The sequence below is a fragment of the Hippoglossus hippoglossus genome, chromosome 11 (assembly GCF_009819705.1).
Source record: "Hippoglossus hippoglossus isolate fHipHip1 chromosome 11, fHipHip1.pri, whole genome shotgun sequence".
NCBI classification, from domain to species: Eukaryota; Metazoa; Chordata; class Actinopteri; order Pleuronectiformes; family Pleuronectidae; genus Hippoglossus; species Hippoglossus hippoglossus.
In genome coordinates this window covers 15,876,081-15,896,548 of record NC_047161.1, presented here as the reverse complement: position 1 = coordinate 15,896,548, position 20,468 = coordinate 15,876,081, and the positions used below count along the sequence as shown (strand labels likewise).

At 42.4% G+C, this 20,468-nt stretch overlaps 2 protein-coding genes across 3 annotated transcripts; one reads left to right on the top strand and one right to left on the bottom strand.

The window, feature by feature from the left end:
• Nucleotides 1-2,155: 2,155 nt before the first annotated feature.
• Nucleotides 2,156-4,879, bottom strand: med10 (mediator complex subunit 10). Its single transcript, XM_034600460.1, has 4 exons — nt 4,626-4,879; nt 4,457-4,540; nt 3,875-3,977; nt 2,156-2,971 (listed from the first exon to the last, which is right to left on the bottom strand). Exons 1-4 carry the CDS (start codon nt 4,745-4,747, stop codon nt 2,876-2,878), a joined length of 405 nt encoding a protein of 134 aa, XP_034456351.1. The 5' UTR covers nt 4,748-4,879; the 3' UTR covers nt 2,156-2,875.
• Nucleotides 4,880-7,205: 2,326 nt separating this feature from the next.
• On the top strand, nt 7,206-20,386 carry ube2ql1 (ubiquitin-conjugating enzyme E2Q family-like 1). Of its 2 annotated transcripts, XR_004615408.1 has the most exons (4): nt 7,206-7,424; nt 7,832-8,742; nt 17,658-17,893; nt 17,945-20,386. XR_004615408.1 is itself a non-coding variant. In XM_034600065.1 (3 exons), the coding sequence occupies exons 2-3, from the start codon at nt 8,056-8,058 to the stop codon at nt 17,787-17,789; spliced, it is 819 nt and encodes a 272-aa protein (XP_034455956.1). In that variant the 5' UTR covers nt 7,206-7,424; nt 7,832-8,055; the 3' UTR covers nt 17,790-20,386. The 2 variants fall into 2 exon arrangements, 1 of the variants encoding a protein (XP_034455956.1); XM_034600065.1 differs by having other exon boundaries at nt 17,658-20,386.
• The last annotated feature ends 82 nt before the right edge of the window (nt 20,387-20,468 follow it).

Sequence of the window (20,468 nt, the reverse complement as noted above, 5' to 3'; positions counted from 1 at the left end):
TAGTGCACGTCTGACAGCAGCTTTAGTTTCCAAGAATCCACCCGCCGGACCATGTATCAACACATCTTGACTCATTTTTTTAAATGATGGACAATTTGAACTGTGAAGTATAGAGAAAAATAACATGTTTTTCGCTTCGTTGGCATCTGCTCTATGATTGGTGGTGCATGGTGCTGTTGGCAGGTGTTGGTGTTCTTTCTCTCTCCCTGTTTGGGTTAGCTGCATTTTGGATTGGATCAAGTCTGATTGTCCTTGGGACCCTTTTTGGATTAGATTTGCTTTGTTTTGTGTAATTAATTTAAAATGTGAAAAACTCTGGACTCATTAAAACCCCCAATGCTGTTATTTGATACGCCTTCTATCTGTATCTCCCTCCTCATTAGACACCACTCCCCATTCCCTCAACCACACCAACACCCTTTGACTATGTTTTTTTATTCACAGTGGATTTAATTCAAATTTTATCACACTAAACAAAAGCAATGTTAACTATACTGACCCAACAGTCCTCTTTTGAAACCACGTTTAAATCCACTAGATCCGGATTTCTATTTTGATCTGCACCAAATAGAACACAAATATTCATTATTATCCTCCTGCTTAATCAGCCCTAAAATGTGATAGTTTCTTCTTTGCTAACGGACGGACAGCGATGAAAACATAACCTCCATGGTGGAGGTGAGAAGCCACAGACATATGTGTAGGTTGTGTTTAGGGTTAAGACTGCATCTATACATTATATTAACTAAAATATAACGGTCACAGAGAAAACAGTTAAATCCTATAGGATAAAATAAGAAACAGACTCCTCTATTCCTCCCCCACTAAAAGGTGGAGGCTGAGTCCTCACTAAACCACAATTGACTAAACGAGACAAGCATTCAGAAATCCTCAGGGAGGAGTGACAGCGAGGGAAGAGGGCTGTCTGTATTACCCTGCAGCACAGATCACAAACCAATAACAGGGCTCATTTCCTTCCTTCTGTCCCAGAGGACGGGCCTCCAGTCAGAGGGCGTGTCGCCATGGATAAGCCCCAGAAGGAGCAGGCGTGTTGGGCCACGACCTGCCTGATGACGTAGTCCCTTCTCTTTCTCAAGCCACCTTTCCTGTCTTATAGACACACACACGCAAAGAGACAGTGTATGGTTACAATACAAGACGGTCGGGAGACGACACTTTGGCTGGATGACCTTGAAAACATCACTGACACCTCTTTGTGTCCACTGACACATTTACTCACGTTTCGATCCCTCAGGTTTCCCGCCCTTGATTCTTGGGATTTTTAAACTAATTTTACAGGTAAAATGTATAATTTGTTCTTCTAGTGAGAGCAACATAGCTAGGTAAGGTGAAATACAATAAGAAAATTGAATAATTTTCATATACTTTGATGTTTCATTACAGTAATTTTGTCCATTCATACCTGAAAATATTATATGGGAGCCATGTACCCCAATACATGTGTACTTCTATTTTTATAATTTGATTATTTTTATTTCCCCAGACTGACACAATCATGGGTGATGATCTCCGTCATGGCAGCAACACTCATAGAATCACTTCCTCTTTAACAAGTTGTCTTCAAAGTAATAGCAAAACATTCATTATGTTTGCTGAATAACAGTGCTTTTATTTTGAAAAGCAGTGAACTTGGGTCTGAAGATTGTAGTGATTGCTCTACAGACCTTTGAAACAGCCAACATGCAATGTATGAAAAAAAACCAGCAGTTAAGTAAATTATCCAAACATATATATAAACCACATAGGTGAACCATTATAAAGTAAATTCTGTTTAATTTTGTGAAAAACATTGACTATAAAATATTCATTGTAGATAAACCAGGTAGGATACTAGTTTTCTAACTTCAGTCTGTACAAGTTTATAAAAAAAGCTCTGCACACAACATCCAGCACACAAACCATAATAAATTGTGTTTTGAAGAACTGTTTGAGGAGAACTAATTCTGAAGTAGCTCCAAAGAATTAACACAGGCCAAGAATACAGCCCATCCCATGCAGGCAGGTTTAGAGCTGGGACTGTACAAGTAATTTATAATACATACATTCTATGATTTTAAAGCACACAACCATCCTGCATGGAACATGTTGGATTCAACTCGCACTTTCACTATATCAAAACAGACAAAACACAATATTATTCCAACAAGGATCATTTATTAACAAACATTATAATACAAACGGGTCACAAATAAAGAGTGGACTCATTTCTGACCATCTCAAGTGATCAGGCACAGAGGTACCATCAAATAACATTTGCATTCAGTTATCATGGCCTTTAGAAACCTGAGCTTGATACAAAATGCTATGAAGTGTGTGCGTGGTACGAATGCATGTTGCACAATGATGAGGAAGCATTACAAAAGGTTTAAGTGGAGGAGTATAAATACAATGTATGTACAGCTGATGGAGTCAATTTGTTGATGCAGAATCACACAGGTTCCATGCAGCTCGTAACATTTGTGTCCGTACAGTTGGGAGCTGTAAGAATATTCTGCTGCACACTCAATGTCAATGCATCAACAGAGACGTAAAAAAAAACAAATGTCTCCTGGCAACAGAACAAAAATTTAATGTTTCTCCTCTCTAGATCTCGCATATACTTGCTATTGGTTCCTATTCCTTTAAATGATGTTTAATATAAATTAAAAGATGATAAGGGATTGGCTGAGTCAGGGAATAAAAGCTTCTCCTTCAGGGTCACAACATTCATAAAAAAAAAATGAAGTGGGCGTTTTCATATTCTGCTGGCACACACACACACACACACACAGAGGATCCCACTTGGTCAAACACCCCCCAGGCTTTCATTTTGAGGGTCACAGGTTGAAGGTCAGGGGTCACGGTGCGGGAGTCACTAGGAGGGGGCATCCTCTCCATGTATAGCCTTATACTTGGACATATCCTCTGGAAAAACCTTGCTGAGCTCGGAGATTAGAAGGCTCTTGAATTTCTGTTATCAAAGAAAATCAGACAACTGAGGTTAGTTTACGATTGCCACTTTTACTCGGACAACAATTTAACTTGCGTATAGTTATACCATAGTAACTGTTGGTTTGATCTGTAAGGCCTAGGATAAATCTAACTTGAGCCAAACTGCACAAAATGTTAGAATATAAGATAGATGTATAAATTAAATGTTTCGTGGAGCAGAGCTGCTAAAAGGACTTTGTCTACGATTTTGTCCTGGGACAATTCATTTATTATCAATGAGCAAGGACACTATAATAATCATGACCAGACTAAGGTGCAGTGCATGAAGAGTATTTCACCGCTTTGGAGAGAGATGATAACATAATAGCCATGATACAAGATAATATTCTCCTGTAAAAAATGTGAGGAAGTTCTCCTATTTCAGGCCAAGACATATACATATTCATTCATTCTAACCAATATTTGTTTGGAACGAGTACCAGTTTAACTCCAGTCTTTTACAGTGTTGCGTTACGGGTCGTTTGGAACTCTATTATGTTGCCAGCTAGTGGGTGTTGCAAGTGAGAATCAGCCTTAAAATTGTTTTGTTAGTCTAGTTTTTCCAGCAGAAGTTTCTACAGGCTGCTGGAGTGACTTCTTGAAGTACTCGTAACACATGAGGAGCTCAAATCGAAATATGAGAAGAACCTGTTTCGTTTTCATAAATATTATCATGACCATGGTACCAGATTGTGTGAAACCCAAGGGAAACCCTGACATGGCTCTTAGCGGAATTTGGACGATCCTTGAAATGGAAGTTTTCTATCTACTTACAAACTCCTACACGTGCTTAGGAGCTGTAAATAAGGGAAATATCTTAAGGTTATGTTTAATCTTATAGCGCCATTGGCAGGGACTGTAAGACCCTGGCATCATCGCTTACCGTCATAGTGTCAATCTTCCCTTTGACCTGCTCGTTCCTGGCCAAGGCTCTCTCCAGACATTCCTTGGTGTACAGCTGAGGGTTTCGACCTTGGTCAATGTATCTACAAACACAAAGAGGCATAATCCCAGCTGAAGCACAGATGTTTGTATATGGTAAATTGGGCGAGACACATTCCACAACAAACGAGTTTATCTGAACCAGTTCAGCAAACGACATGCAGTGCAGTAGGAAGAGCAGCAACAACAAGTGGTAACGAATTATGCCAGCTGTAAATGTTATTTTTGTAATATGTGCATGCCGAATAATAAACTGACTGCAACAAAGCAAGAAACTCATCAAAACGAGGCGTGGGACTTTACCAGATTTGGGGGGGAGCGGATGAAAATATAAATCATACGATTTTCGAATGGGGTTTAGTGTGTCGCGAATACAAAAACTAAAAGGTATTGCCTCAACACGACATAGTGTATATGTACGTGACTCGGCCATTAAATACAAAAGCAGAATGGTGAACTAAAGACGTCGCCGTGGATTATGAAGGCGGAAAGAACCAGCCACTGAAACACCAGGGACACTCACTCGAAGACCTCCAGCGGGACGTTGATCTCATGGAGCTGCTGGCGGCACTTCTCGATGTCCTGAAGACCAGAGATCACGAAGTTTCTGGAGAGAAAAGGGGGAGAAATCAACAGATGCCTTCTTTACGGCGTGGTGCCGCCTCGAGCAGCTCGGTAACAACATGACTCACAGCTTCTGGTTGAGTCCTGCCTGGCTGCTGGGCTGGAAGTCGCTGACGATGATTCCCAGCTGTCGGATATTCTCGATGAATTTCTCCAGGTGCTCCTCCAGGTTGTCAAATTTCTCCGCCATTTTGATTTAGCTTCACAAACGAAGGTGCGGACGAACAGCGATTTCTCCGGTGGGAAGAATTCTCCTGCTCCGATATTCGCTGTTAGCCGCTGACAACACGACAGCCACAACACTGAAGTGCTTTGCGGCAACGGAACAGCCAATCGACGGCGAGTACTGCTCTGCTGCCTGGGTAACAACCAATGAGAGGTGGTCGTACGGCGCAACAAAGTGTCGTGCTGCTGGTTGAGCGGAGGCTCCTTTGTGAAGACTGTAGAATGAGCTGAGCCCATTTTCTTCTGTTATATTCACTGTGGATATCTTGTAAATGTGTTGAAGATAAATGAAGTGATGCAACGGGGACTTGACAGCCTCTCTTATAATATCTAATAATCACAATAATGAGAGTTCATTTAAATAGCACTACAAATATACTGTATATTTTTCATTTGCAAACATGCACCACATCAGTTACAGATTTCTACCATGGAAATCACCTCACCGGAAAAACTCAAATGTTTTTTTAAAGCCAGCACGTGTCACACATATAATATCTATACACACATATAAACACTATCGCTGTGTGTGACAGTAAACATGAAAAATGTGCTTTCCTCTGGGGGGATGTTATCAAATACAATTTGGGCACATGCTAAATCCCTGTTAGCGATGTCATCCTGCTAATAACCTCTGTATTGAATAGCACAGGCCTCATTGCACTGTAGTCATTTCATTTATTTTCATTTATGTGTTTATTTGACAGGGACAATGCTCATTAATCAACAGCAAAACTGATGAGTGAGCCAGAGTTAGCTCATCAGGCTAGTTTTCAGTTGACGTCCCTGGACAATTTTTAAAAATGGTAACATAAATTCCTACTATTATTTTGTATTAATTATTTACTAAATGTATTATAACCTATTCCATTCATGCATGGGGAAAACACTAACCATAATCCATTCGACCAATCAATCAAATTTGATTTGTTTAGCCCATATTAAAAAAACATGTGTTTTCAGAGGATTGTGTCAATGGTGTTTTTTAGACTTAACTCTTAATTGCACATTGTGCTGCCAGTTTTTGTGTTGCTCAATTAATTATTTATCATTAAACTATCTCAGTATCCATAATGGTATTGTTATGTCAGTATTCACTTTTCTACATGCTGTGTTGATCAAATCAAAATATGGACAAGAAGAAATGGAATCATTCCTATAAATTCAGTTGGCACATCTTAATCACATGCTGAATGTTATACGTCTTTATATTTAGGGACTATAATTTGTATACAATCTACTATTTATACTACTATCTAAGTTTCTGGTTCAGCTAGAGGTGTCTTCCAGTTAATAAAGGAGATTTATCTCTCCACAGTCGCCAAAGTGCTGCTCATTGTTGGAACTGTTGGGTTTCTCTATAAATAGTAAGGTCTTCACCTTATTATGTAATGATTTGGCCTTTAAAATGGAACTGAATTAAATAGCTTTTATTATCATTCATTTATCTTTTTGCCATGTCTTTTTTTGTAAAGCACTTTGTATAAGTGCTATACAAATACAGTTATTATTTTTATTGTTATTATTATTATTATTGACCTACGATTGTATTAACTCAGATATTTGAATACTTCAACACATTCAGTCATTCAGTCATTTGGGTAAAGGACTGAACTCCCTGCATTTTCTAATTGTCTGTCTACAGTTTAGGCTCAGACACACATGAGCTGACAGAAGTCGTTGAATGTGAAAGTGAATGTGTGTGTCTGTGTCACACGTTGAGGTTAGATTCCTCATGCATCAGACTGGCCACTGAGCTTTCAGGGACGTCAAGCTAGGTAGAGTTAGCCTGATAAAACCAAAAGGAAGTGAATGATATCCCTTCAAAATAAACATACCTACCGGCATTAAAGAGATGCTTTACAGATTAACTGGCTATTGAATAGAAAATAACGCAATTTCTGTCACAGTAAGTCTTTATTTGAAAGCTTTGGAACGGCTCTTAACATATCACGTTTGCATCACGAAATTAGGTTCGTTCTCTGTGTATTGGGGTCATATGTATATATATGTTTTTAATGGAAAAGACGATAATGTAAAATAGCTCAGCTGATTTCTTATGGGCCTTATTGTAATTGTAAAATCTATCTATCTGTCGAACCATCTATCCATTTATCTGTCCATATATATATATATATATATATATATATATATATATATATATATATATATCCATCTATTTGTTCATCCGTCCATCCATCTATCCATCTGTCTATCTATCTAATTCTATTTGTATAGGCGAATATGTCGAGTATATCAACGCTGCCATGTCACATAAGGCTTTCTTCTCAATACGCCTAAATGTACCCATGTTGGTGCTTGGTATCCCGCTCCTCTGAGGCTTTTATTTCGAAAGGCCCAGGATGCTGTTGCCCCGGTGTTAACACACGGGCAGTGAATTGCTTCACTGGGGGCTGACTCGTCCTGGGCTTGCATTTAAGCCGGAGCTGCGGCAGCTGCACACACATTGAAAGGCTCCTCTCCTCCTCCACCTCCTCCACACTGCAGCTCTCCTGGATGGTGGAGCCATTTCGCCTTCACATTCTGCTGCAGTGGCTGCTATTTTATTTATCTAATCACACAGTGGGATAACGGGACGTAATACGGACATTTTTACGCTCCGGATTTTACGCCTCTACACGGTAGGTACGGGCAGCTGTCGGGTTCCTGCTGCAGCACTGGCTCTGTGTGGGCAGGAGAAGACGCGTAAACGGGAATCTACGTTGGTGTTTATGTGATAAGGACAGCTCCTCCATCGTTATGTTATTGAATCCTCTAGTATAATAAAGCACACGCCTTTAGTGCCCTTTGATGTAGCATATATTGTTTGATAACACGGTGTCCTCCATCGACAATGTATTGTAAGATCACCTCAGTGCTTCTGCGTAACGCATCGTCCTATCAGTAGACAACTGCAGTCACAGTCTTGGTGTCGGTGCAGAACCGACACATCTTCCATTAATCTGTTGACCATTTATTTCTGGTGCTGCCTGTAAGCGAACATTGATCTAAGCTAACACTTTTTTTGTTGTTGCTGTTTTCCTTCCAGTCGAGCCGCGTCAAGATGATGCTGCACTGAGAAAGACGCAAAGGCTCCCACTGGTTTGAGCTCATCCCGAGGCTGCAGTGCACGGAGGGGGGGATTGCGGTACAGCAAGGTTAATAATCGCCGTCGAGAAAGGTCGTCTCTGCGAGCAGGGAAGCGACTCGAACGGGTGAACATCGCCCCTGTGCGGGGGGATCGGCGGAGAGATATAGATCCATAAAAAAATTATGGCCACCCTACTGCGGAAGATCGGTCTGATCCGTCTGCACGACCGAGACACCGAGGACCCGAAGCACCACCAGGGCTCGTTAAAGGGGACCAAGGGGAACCAGAAGAACAACGCCAACAAGCACTGTCAGACCGCCAACGAAGCCAACATCCTGAGCACGCCCGAGATCAAGGCGAGGAAGCTGGACCAGCACGGCAAGGATAAGCAGGGCAAGGATGCGAAGGAGAAGCAGCAGACGGGGGGAGGCGGCAGCAAAGCGACCAGCGCCTCCTCGATAGCACCGCTGGCGCCTCACCGGCAACACTGCACCCAGGTCCGGACGCGGAGGCTGATGAAGGAGCTGCAGGAGATCCGGAGGTTAGGGGACAACTTCATCACGGTGGAGCTGGTGGAGGACAACCTGTACGACTGGAACGTCAAGCTGCACCAAGTGGACAAGGACTCGGCGCTGTGGCAGGACATGAAGGAGACGTGCACCGAGTTCATTCTGCTCAACGTCACCTTCCCCGACAATTTCCCCTTCTCGCCGCCGTTCATGCGGGTCCTGACGCCTCGGTTGGAGAACGGCTACGTGCTGGACGGCGGGGCCATTTGCATGGAGCTGTTGACCCCCCGCGGATGGTCCAGCGCCTACACGGTGGAGGCGGTCATGAGGCAGTTTGCGGCCAGCCTCGTAAAAGGACAGGTGAGGGTGTCGGGTACTTGCTTGGAATATCACCAACCAATGGAGCATGTCCATCATCTGTGCTACATTCATTTCAGCCATTACACACACTGGATAAGTGCAATTCCATCAGGCATCCGTGCGTCATGCGTATATAACGTGTAAAATTGCTTTTACGCACACAAAAACCGTCCACCATGGCACGGGTTTTAGTCTCACGTGATATTTTAAACCACTATCTCTTGGAATTCAGTAAGAAAAGTCGTGTCTTAGGCCATTTCATCTGTTTTTAATGGAAGTCAATCATAAGCTCTGCTATCAAGTGCCATTTTGGACGCTAGTGGGGTAATCTCTTATATCCTGAAACATCCGAATAGTAACACTTGTTCTACTTTTTTATTTTCAAGGGTAATTATCATCGCAAAACGAGATTACTTTGTCGAATTTGTCTATATTCTGTACCTGTGGTCTATTTATAGCATTTCCTCTCACAGCTGTGGGGGCTGCACTGTAGCCCCCTCACCCCACCCCCTCCTCTCTGCCATGAGCAAAGCCATGATTGTGAATATTATTAATCTTTATGTGACTTTACGGCGGCCATTTCATGCAGTGCAACGCTCGGTATCTCCTTGGTGCCAGCTCTTCTCTGCAGTCCCGCTTTGCTCTCCTTTTATCGCCGACATAAATCAGTTTCCTCTGACAGCAGAGGCCTGCCGCCATGCAACGGAAAAAAGTCCCCAATGCAGGCTGTATTGCAGTGTCACAATAGCTGCAATCTCATCAGATTGAAGAAGACATGTATTCAACACATGCAAATGCGTGGTGATGTGTGGAAAGAGAGATGGATGAATAGAGACAGCAGGTAGCCTACCTACCAGCAGTCCTCATGCAGGGATTTAGACAGACTGGATTATGTAATCCTGTCAAATCTGTTTTTCACATTCTCAGTGCACTGCAGCAGCAGCAGCAGCAGCAGCAGCAGCAGCAGCAGCAGCAGCAGCAGCATCAGCAGCAGTCCTGCAATTCCAATGGAAATCGCTGCATTTTTTTCTAAATGCACTCCAGGCAATAATTATTTAACTCTGTCAAGTTTTCTGTTTTGACACCCAGAGAGGAGGTTTTCTTATGGGCTTTCTAAGTGCTCACTTTCATGTCATTCCCATTCATCTCATCTGTGGAGGCTGCTCCGTTCGCCTCACTCACTCTCCGCCTTTTGACGTCAGCACTGTGACACGGCTGAGGCAGGAGACCTTATGTAAGCTGTCACTGGATTCTCCAGCCCAACCCCCAAACCTTAGTGCTTTGTGAATTAATTTAATGTTGTTCCCCGAATCATATGTGGCCATTAAGAATCTGTTACCAGGAAAGGTTATGCAAGAGCTGTACCCAGAACCAGAGAGAGAGAGAAACAGAGATAGAGGAAAGTGTGTGTGTGTGTGTGTCTATTATTTTGATTTGCTGCTTGAGGAGATGAGCTTGGAGCGCTGCAGTGCTCCCTAATTATAGTGAAGTGTCTTCCTTCGCCAATGGAAACTATTGATTCATTATTCCTGTGTGTGTGCGCATCGCTTTTTCCCCCCCGCTTTTGTGGACGTGTGTGTCGACACAGGCGATTGCATGCATCCCGTGTCCTAATTCTTTGGGAGATGCGCTTGTCTGTCTCTCATGCATCCTGACAAAGACGGCACACACACAGAACTATATATAAACCTAAACACACAGAATATATTTATCCGTCCTTGCCACCGGGTCCCGGTGACAATAGCGTTGGGGCTGGTTTCTCTATTTTTAGTGTGAGAGGATGCATGCTGTCACAGAGTGGGGAGGTGAGAGTCAACAGAGCTAGAAGTGCCCTCACCTGCACATGTGTGGAAACACACACACGCACAATGACAGTGGCTGAGATGAGGTTTGATTGAAGTCAGATCCACCAGCCACCTGGCCTTCACATATACGTTTAAAAAACGCCAGAGTGTAATCTGTATGGCAGTGAATATGTATGGCAGTGAATTTACCCCCATAGTGCTGTGCAGGTGGTAAAAACAGAGCTCTAGTGTGTGCAGCAGGTTTTATATAGGCGTGTTTGTATTGTGAGCATATTAGGAAATTGATCCACGTTTTTGTTTTGTTATTTGTACAACAGTGTATAGAAAGTACATCAGTGTAGCTTAAACTATACCAGTGCAGTGCGTGTTGTAAACCTGCCTGTTTGGAGTTGTTCTTTCTCTTGGCCCGTGTTAATGCTCCCGGAGCTACTTCAGAATTATTCCTCATCATTAGTGAGTCTATGATGCAGAGAGAAGTTAGAAAACTCGGTGTTCATCCTGCCTGGTTTATCTACATTGAAGGGTTTATAGTCGATGTTTTTGATTTGCTTCATAACTGTTCACGTGTGTGGCTTATATATAAGTTTGAATGATTTACTATGCATTAAATGTCGAATATTTCAGAGGTCTGTTAAGCAATGGAGATAACCCTCAGACCTAAATTCACAACTTTTCAAAGTAAAAGCTCTGTAATTCAACTTGATTTTATAATTAATTTATCACAATAAATGAATTTGTCATCAAATATAGCTTTAGATTAACTCAAGTGCCAAAATAGACACCCTATACAAGATTTTCAACATTAATATAGTAGCCAACAACTATTTCCTCCATGAAGGTATAGTGGTGTAATATCATCTTGAGCAGTCACACTCCCTCTTTATGTGTTGTGTGACTTTTTTTCTCTGGCATTTTATAGACAAAACAATGAAAAAGTATTTGGCAGATTAATGGATAACCAAATAATGATTATTTGCAATCCTAGATCAATAGGATCAATAGGATCCGGAAAAAGGAAAAACAAGAGCGGATTGCAAGCGCCTCCACTCGCATCATGATCTCATGAGGTTATACAACTGGTTTCAGAGGTTGAGTTGTTGCAATGAGTACATTTCTTGTGGTAAATAAGTGGAGTGCCCCTTTAAAGCTTCCTGTTTGCTGTGATGGATTTCATCGTTCTGTTGAATTTCATTTTTACACAGTGCAAAGGTGAAACTGAAATGTCAAATGTGTGGAAGAACAAAACAAAACAAAAAAAGTTATTTCTCTCAGGCCTGAAGTGCCTTTTTTTTGTCTTCTTTGAAATTTGGCTATAATAGAAATTTGTCGTAAAATAAAAATGAAGTCACTGAAATGACGTATACTTAAAAAAAACAGTGGCATTACCCTTTAATGACCCCACCATCAGTCCTATCAATACCCATGGGGCTACTCCTCTGACTGACCTGATGAGGATGATGATGATGACATCGATCCCTGTTTGTTTATCAAGGGCCCTTTAAGCACATGTCTGCGTTACGCAATCCCCTCTGCCCCCGGAGCTGCTTCCCGACATGCAATGGGGCCGTCCCGGTCAGCCCATTGACTGATTCCCATTCACACGATTACCCAGCAGCCACTTTACACAAGTGCATCCCTCTCCACGAGCAAGCTTAGCTGAAATAGACAAACACTGACATGGCACTGTATAAGCCTGGGGGCCCTCGCTAAACTGAACTACAACACACACACACACGCACGCACGGACGCATACACACACACACACACACACACACATGCATGCACACACTTTTGTTTGCCTGTTCTTTCCTCCCGAGCAGATATTTTTACTTTCTCTCTCCATCTTTGGAAGCCTCATACCAGTCTGTTCTGGTGGATGACCGTGAGCAAAAAGCTGCTAATTAATGCTCAATATCCCCTATTCAAGTGGGCTTGTTAATCAATTCACACGTTCAGAAACAGATTTTACGTTCACATTCACACACACACACACACACACACACACACACACACACACACACACACACACACACTTAATCTCAGGTCCTAGTCTATATCTGTTTCTTCATCTAACACACGTCCGCTCTCCAAGCCAATGAGAAATTGCTGGCTATTGTGTGTAAAGACGAGCACACGATGCTCACAGCAATTGGTTTGATGGCAGCACTATGTTAAGTTGAGGGTATATTCATCCCTGCCATCGATCACCGTGGTAATCACACCTCTTTAACAATGGCCAGCCAATCGCTATAACAACATCAATTCCACACAGCGGCCGCCATCTTGAGGTGGTGACAGCTTCCAGATGGCGGGATGCACAGATATGCATCGATAATGAAGATACATGACAGTCTCCATCCGGTGCACTGTCTTTGTTTGTCAGCCTGGGTTGTCCGTATTCCAGGCGTCTGGCTGCACAGAGAGGCTGAGCAGGTTTCAGGCAGCTCTGCTCCCGGTGTCACCCACTCTGTTTGTTTTCCACTTTAAAGGCTGGGTGGATCAGGTGTTTGAAAAAAGAGAGGGTTGTCTTTTAATGTGGCTTTGTAAACGAGAGGAAGAGAAAGTACGTCCTGAAGGGACGCTGCATTTAATGTCTCTGAATGAGTCACACATTGAGACATGCATTCAGATTTTCAGAACAAGCGAAATCAAAAAATCCCACACAAAGGGAAAGTTGTTTTTGTTTGTTTCCAGCAAAAAAATCGACTTCAAAACTCCCGTTGTTGTTTCCACACTGGCAGTGAGATCAGCCATATTGTGCTACCTCTCAATCCTCTGCCTCCATTTGAAGGTTCTCTTCTGTCAAACTCAATATGAGACTGAATGATTCATCATGGTGGACTTTTGTAGCAAGGTTGGATTTAAGTGTTGTTTAAGATACACGGGGGAAACAACAGGAGGAGCTCCTTAGAGTGTCTGTCTGAGAGACAGGGAGACAAAGTGACGGAGAGTGTGAGCGTCGCTAAGCCTCTGCCGTGAAATGAGGCCATGTGTTGCTACAGGAATGGAAACTGTAACCCTAATCTCCAGATCATTCAATGTTGTCACCTCATCTCCCTTCATCCCCTGCATCACATCTGACCCAAAATAGCCAAGCAAGTACGTAACGGGACATACTGATCACCCATCAGATGTCACGGGACTGAAGATGTGGCAGTCGGCTTTATTTCCTGTATTTCATCGCATGGAGAATCACACAGTGCAAAACTGTAGTCCTGAAATCCACCTTTTGTTAAAGGAAGTGGAAGATTTAAATAATGCCCGTGTCTTCTACTGATGTTGTGGTTGAAAAAGGCATATTGTTGTTACTTTCTACTTAAACACAAATCTCAATGACAAATACAACACTGCTCATGTTTAAATTCAGTGGGCTTATTCTTTACCAGCTCACACAGAAATGGGACTAAGGTATTAATATGTAACTATTGAAACATAATTGGTTAGTCATCCGCTGTTATAATTAGATAGATAACAAGAATGGCATGCAGCCCTGCAACCATATTTTTAAATCCACTAGATCCATATTTTAAGTGGAGTCGCACCAATTTGCACCCACTCATAGATACCAATGGACTGAATATGCCAGATATTCATTTCATTAATATCCATGAATTATTCCAGGGAAAAATTGTGAAAATGTCATAAAATTGCCCTATCTCACAAAGGTAAAGGAAGTAAATTAAAAAAAAAAGATTTCCTGGACCACCCCTCTGTGTGGATCTGTACCAAAATTTAATTATTTTTTTGCTTTTTTTGGCTCATGTCCAATCCTTCTACCAAGTTTCGTAAAAATCAGTTCATTAGCTTTTGCTTAATCCTGCTGACAAACAAACAAACAGAGATTTCAGAGATTTCAGTCATGAAAATGGAGCTGAATGGAAGTTTGTTTTTAGCACTCAGAGCATAAAACAATTATTTTAAATAATTTATAAAATCAGCAGCAATTGATTTTTCTGAATCATTGTGCAACTTACTTTGGCCTGACTGAGTAAATGTTCTTTTGAGCTTTCAAATAAGAAAAGGTTTTGATGTAAACTGTTGACATTGTTTGTAGATTTCCGGAAGGAAACAACCGGCATTAGCCTCGACTACCACTGTAGAAAACAAGATGATAATCTTGTTTCTGCAGAAGCTCCTTCTGCAGAATGCAAAAGGAGCTTGTCATCTGAATGAATTTAATTAGTATTGCTTTCACTGGAGCGTCAGTGGAGTGTCCTCGCTGCCATTTTCTCTCTGCCTAGACAGTCAGCCAGAGGGAAAAGGTGCGATGTTACAGAGTGTGTACAAACAACCACAGTCCTGACATGTTATACAGCTGCAAGGTAGAGTGTAGTGAGTCAACCACAGCACAGTTTGAAGCTGCGGTACATGATCAGCTGACAAAGATTCACTGTGCAGTTTGAGGTTTTTGCTGCAACCTTCCCTTTGTGCTGTTCCTGTGTTTCGGAAGTGGTTTTTACACCTAAAACGATGCATTTCAAACTCACATGAATCATGTCTGTCGTGGCTGCATATCTTCCCTTTTCAACACTAAGACAGTTGTTTCTATTTCTATTCATCCTCCCACGCACTCCTCTTCAGGGGAGACAGCACCCCTGCCAACAGCGGAATAAGCAGCTTTATCGTCACAGGCAACACCCACACCTCTTGTCTTCATCTCTCTCCCCCCCCCCCGTGTCATCCCAAGTTTATTATTAGCCCCATTGTTTGAAAAGAGGAAGGGTTTCACCAAGGTGGTGCCTGGGCAAAAAAGGTCCAAGTCATATGTCACGGTGCTCTGAGATGCTTTTTTCCGCTGAGCACAAGAGGGTTACAGGCTCATATATACATTTTCTGTCATATTTACAAGCTTTTCATCATTTAGTGGATGGCTTGCTTCTGCTCTCCTCTGATCTCCGTGTTGCTCTATGTAGTGAAGGAGGTATTTTCACTTCTGATTGAACCTGACATCTTAAAAGCCTTTAAACATTGATCAAATGTTGATCAACCTGTGTTTAGACCACTTGTCCTGTCAACATCTCCCCTGCGGGGGGGGGTGAACCTCTGGTTCATCCATCTGCACGTGTGGGCTGAGTCTCCGTCTTTCTATATTTTGCCTGGAAAGACATGAAGCAGTTTTTATCCAGAATGAGCTTGACAAGAGCTGATTATTGTGAACAAGGAAACCATATTTTCCTTTGATCTGACGATGCATATCTAGGTCAGACAAATAATATTTTGACATTTGCTGTTTTCTACATTTTCACTATTTCATTATTCTTCAGAGGAGACCCGAAAAAAAAAAATCTAAGTCGTCGTGCAAAAATAATTCATTTCGTCTAGCTCAAAGTCATTTATGTGTCAAATCTGGTAATTACTGCAGTACTTTCCAGTGAGATCAAGTAGGGAAGGAAGAATGCGCTGAAAGAAAGGCTAAGTTGTATCAATTTTCACCCGGAATGTTTTCATTTTCCTGCAAACAGAAATATTTTACTTTTCAATCAAAAGCTCAAATTATTCTCTAGTAGAAGCGTGATGATGTGTGAATTGAGAGTCTTTGGGTGTTTTTGAATTTTAAATGCTGTAGTGGATTTAGATATGGCCGACATGGGGTGACAAGCTCTGAAAAAACTGTGGGTTTTTTATCACTCATTGGCATGTTAGTGATATAATGTCACCATGCGAGCCAATTAACCATGTTGGAGTGAGCCCACTAGTTTTAGTTTGTGAGATCTCACAGTCAGAAGTAGGAGAAGGGGAGGGGGGGCGGGGGCTGGTTACAGGGGTCAAGTCAGCCATCATTCATATCTACGTGGTCACACCAGCTGCCCCTTTATTTGGAGTGCACCCATATTCTGACCTTTATGGTAAATGTTGACACGGCCCGGAGATGAGATGATCAAAGTAATTTTGCTCACTCTCCAAAGACAAGTGTTGCAGAGACTTGCCTGAAGAGTGGCGTGAAATCGTTATTGTCCCTGAGCGTAAACAATACATTTTTAATAAATTGTGAGTCAGACTCAACGTGAGTATAAACAAGCGCTGAAGGGGGGGGGGGGGGGGGGGGGGGTTTCACCCAGGGTGTCAAACAAGCCCACAAACAAAACAACTACGTCACCATTGGCTTCAGGTAAATGTGATGGCTAAATGTGACCAGTTAAGTGGATTTTACAGTCCAAATAATGAATAACCGGCAGATCAGTCAGAGTAATGAAAATAATCATTTGCTGTGGCTTTAATCACCTAAATCCTTACACATTTTGTCAGCTTTAAAGAAAGCCTCTGTTAGTCTCATACTTATGGCTACCAGCAAAAATATCTTCATTACCTAGTGGCAAAGATCCTTGACTTTGATCAACAACATCTAATCTAATGTTCCATGGCTTTTTATATTGATTTCACATCATATTTGTTTACCTGTTACCAGTTCTGTCTGCCCACAAGACCATCTAAATGTTATCTTAAAATCATTCTCCACACTGCCAGGGATAGGACTTTTGTGGAGATACAAAATTTGTGTATTTTGTGTGTTTTATGATTCAATGCATCTGTGGCCTAAGACACGCTGAATAGTAGCACAAGCAGATCCTTTAAAGGAGCAGTTTAACATGACGGTTACTTCCTGGCAGAGAAGGTTGATACCTCTCTCATGTTAATCCATTAATGAGGCCACATCCATGAGGCAGTTAGCGTAGCTTAGCACAAGACTAGAAAAAGAGGGAAACTGATAGTCTGGCTTTGTTTGACGGTAACAAAATACATTACATATAATACTTTATATTATTATTGTCATTATTTTGATTTTGATTCAATTATGGGATATTTCAATAATTTGCTGCTGTTATTTTTTCATATATTTTGGCCATTTCAGAGGTCTGTTAGAGCAGCCGACACAATCTCCAAATTAATGTTGTGCTTTTACTTTGAAGACAAATTGGCAAACAGGAAGTGCTTTTGTGGATGTTGTTGCCATGATGGAGATCAGCACCTGTCTGTGTCTCAGTCTGATATACATCTGTTAGCAGACAGTTTGATGGCTTCTGTTTTTTTGTCTTTTCACATGACCTAACCTTACATTTCCCTCCCACTCCCTTCTTCTCTCTTTCTGTCTGTATCGCTCTTTCCTCGCAGGGACGTATATGTAGGAAAGCAGGAAAGTCCAAGAAAGCGTTCAGCCGTAAGGAAGCCGAGGCCACCTTCAAGTCCCTGGTGAAGACCCACGAGAAATACGGCTGGGTGTCTCCGCCCGTGTCCGACGGCTGAGTGTTCAACTGCCGACCCCTTGGCCCCCGTGCTAGCCGGACAAACCCAGCTAGCTCCGACACGCAAAACGACACACCACGCTAACTCAACAATCTTTCATCTTTACCTTTTGCTGTTTTACTCAAGAGCTTTTTTTTTTTTCTCTCGGTTTTGTGGGTCTGTGTTGTTATTCTTTGTTGTTTTGGTTTTGCCCTCCATCACCACCAAAACTCTCAGAGAGGAGACACACAGTCATCATTGTCACCAAGAAGTGACTTTCATTACCCTCCTTCTCGCTCAGAGAGATTCTTCCCCCCAATTTGGAAAGGCCTGAGAGGGAGTTGTGTGTGTTTGTTTGTGTGTGTGTGTGTGTGTGTGTGTGTGTGTGTATGTGTGTGTCACTCTATCAGACAACAGCTGGGAGTGTGTGCATGTGCATTTGGGTGCGGGTTACTGTTGTTGGATTTCTCGTTTTGTTGTTTTTCAGCGCGCACCCATGCACGTGCAGTCGACAAATCGAACTGTGTGGACTTTTCCACCCATGTGAAAGACTACTAAATGAAGGAGGCTCATCCCCCTCTCCGCTCTTCCTCTCACCATCCCATCCTCTCCTCTCTTTCCATCCCTCGCTCCCCTCTCTCCCCTCTCTCCCTGAACTCAATGAACTGGCATCACTTGCCACCGTCTCTCCCTGTGTAGCTGACGGGTCATTTACATGTAAATGAAGCTGTTAATGTTTAATAGACGGGCAGCGCACGTTTATACTCATTCACTCCTTCACTTCCCCTTTTCTTTCGACTGTGCCGTTGCTCACAGTTCAATGCAACATGAAGATTGTAATTTACATGGAGCTGTGCTCTCTCTCTCTCTCTCCCTTTCTCTTTCTTTAGCTCGCTCATTCGCTTTGTTTCTCTTTCTTTCTCTCCGTCTCTTGTGGCTAAATTTAGAGCTCACTGTTGCATATATGGATATTGATTTCTAACGGAGAAAATAAAGTCACATGTTGCTTTATGCAGAGACTATGTATGATAAATAAAATGACAGTCAGTCCCTCTCTCTCTACTCTCATGTTATCGAGTGTGTGTGTGTGTGTGTGTGTAGGACAGGAAGAAGACTGTAATTCCCATGATTTAGATACCAGATGGTACAGCTAAATGCCAGGCCTAAGTTTGTATGTGTATGTGTGTGTATATACATAAAAATATGATTTACTGTGAATAACACTAAGGCCTAAAAGGAGTGCTGTTTTTTTTTTTAATGACTTGTCACCGTCTTGTTCCACTGTTGATGTCCGCTCCTGAATATTACTACTGTACACGTGTGTGTGGTTGTGAGCGAATATCTACGTGCACATACCTTTGTTTTGGATACATGTAAAGAACTGAAGGTCAGTAGAAAATAGGCTTTGGCAGTGCTTCGGACGCGCACACACATACACACATTTTTCGCACACGCTTGTTGCTTCCACCTGTGGCCTTAACGGCGGCGGTAACACCTGGAAATGAAGACGGGGGGAGCTTGAGTGCTGCCGTGGATGCAGCGGTGCTTTAATTGAGTGTACGCTTCACTGCCCACCAGATTGATGTCTGCTGAAAGGGAGGCAAAATTAGAGAGGAGGGAATTGTGGGAGTTTTGATCACTGCTTCTCGGAAATGTCAGGCAGCTCACAAAATGGCCAAAGACAAATATTATTTGCTCTACCTGCTGTGATTACTTAGGAGACACACCGCTCCGAAGTTCCAACCTATAAAAGGACTTCATTAATATCTTATATCAACTCTATGGCTGCAGCGACGTCAGTCTCAATCAATCGGGCGCCTTCTACTCACAGACTGTCTGTCCACCCAGTCCAGCGGGCTCCTCGTGTGTTTGTTTTGCTGTCTGCCAGTTAAATGTCAGAGGGAAAGCTGCTAATTGGTCTGACATTTCAGCAGGGCGTCATTAGAGAAGAGCAGCGAGAGCAGAAGGACGGATGATGTCAAACCTCCTGCTCGGCGATGACATTTTGTCACTTTCCGCTCCTGCCCTGTTTCTTTGGGGGGAAGTGGGAGACGGCAGAGTGGGAGTTAGGCGAGGGGAGACAGGGGTGGGGTAGCAGTGCAGCTTTCCACAGGTACAACCAGGATTTTCAAACCGCTGAGCTGAAGCCAAGCCACGCTCAGATCGGGTTACGCTGCCCTCTCAAAGTCCCCCTTGTGTCGCGTCTGTGATCGATAACAAATGTCTGTCTGTGTGTGAGTGCATGTGTGAGCAAATATGTGCGTTACGCTCCAACCACCATGAAAAAAAGAGAAAAAAAACAACAACGCACCATCTGGTATGTTATCATGTGCGAAAGCGTTAGTCCTCTTCGAATTTGGCTAGTAATTTCAGGGTCGATCGTATAGTGATCTCTCAGCTCGTCAGCGGAGAAAACTGTAAACTGAATTATTATTAAGACAAAATATCTCAAAAGCTCAGTGTTTGCTGGTTTCAAGAGAATCATTTTGTGATATAGTTTAGATAGGTAGTTTGCAGACACTAACTGGGTGAACTGATTATGTTGTATTATATCTGCATGTGCTATGTGATTGGTAGCTAGCTACTGTATATCTTTTTTCAAGAAAAGCAAGAAAAAATATGGGGAAAAAAAACGAAAATGCAAATGCTTTTCTTTTCTTGGTCTATTTTTTGGGGGGGTTCTGTACTGTATGTATATTT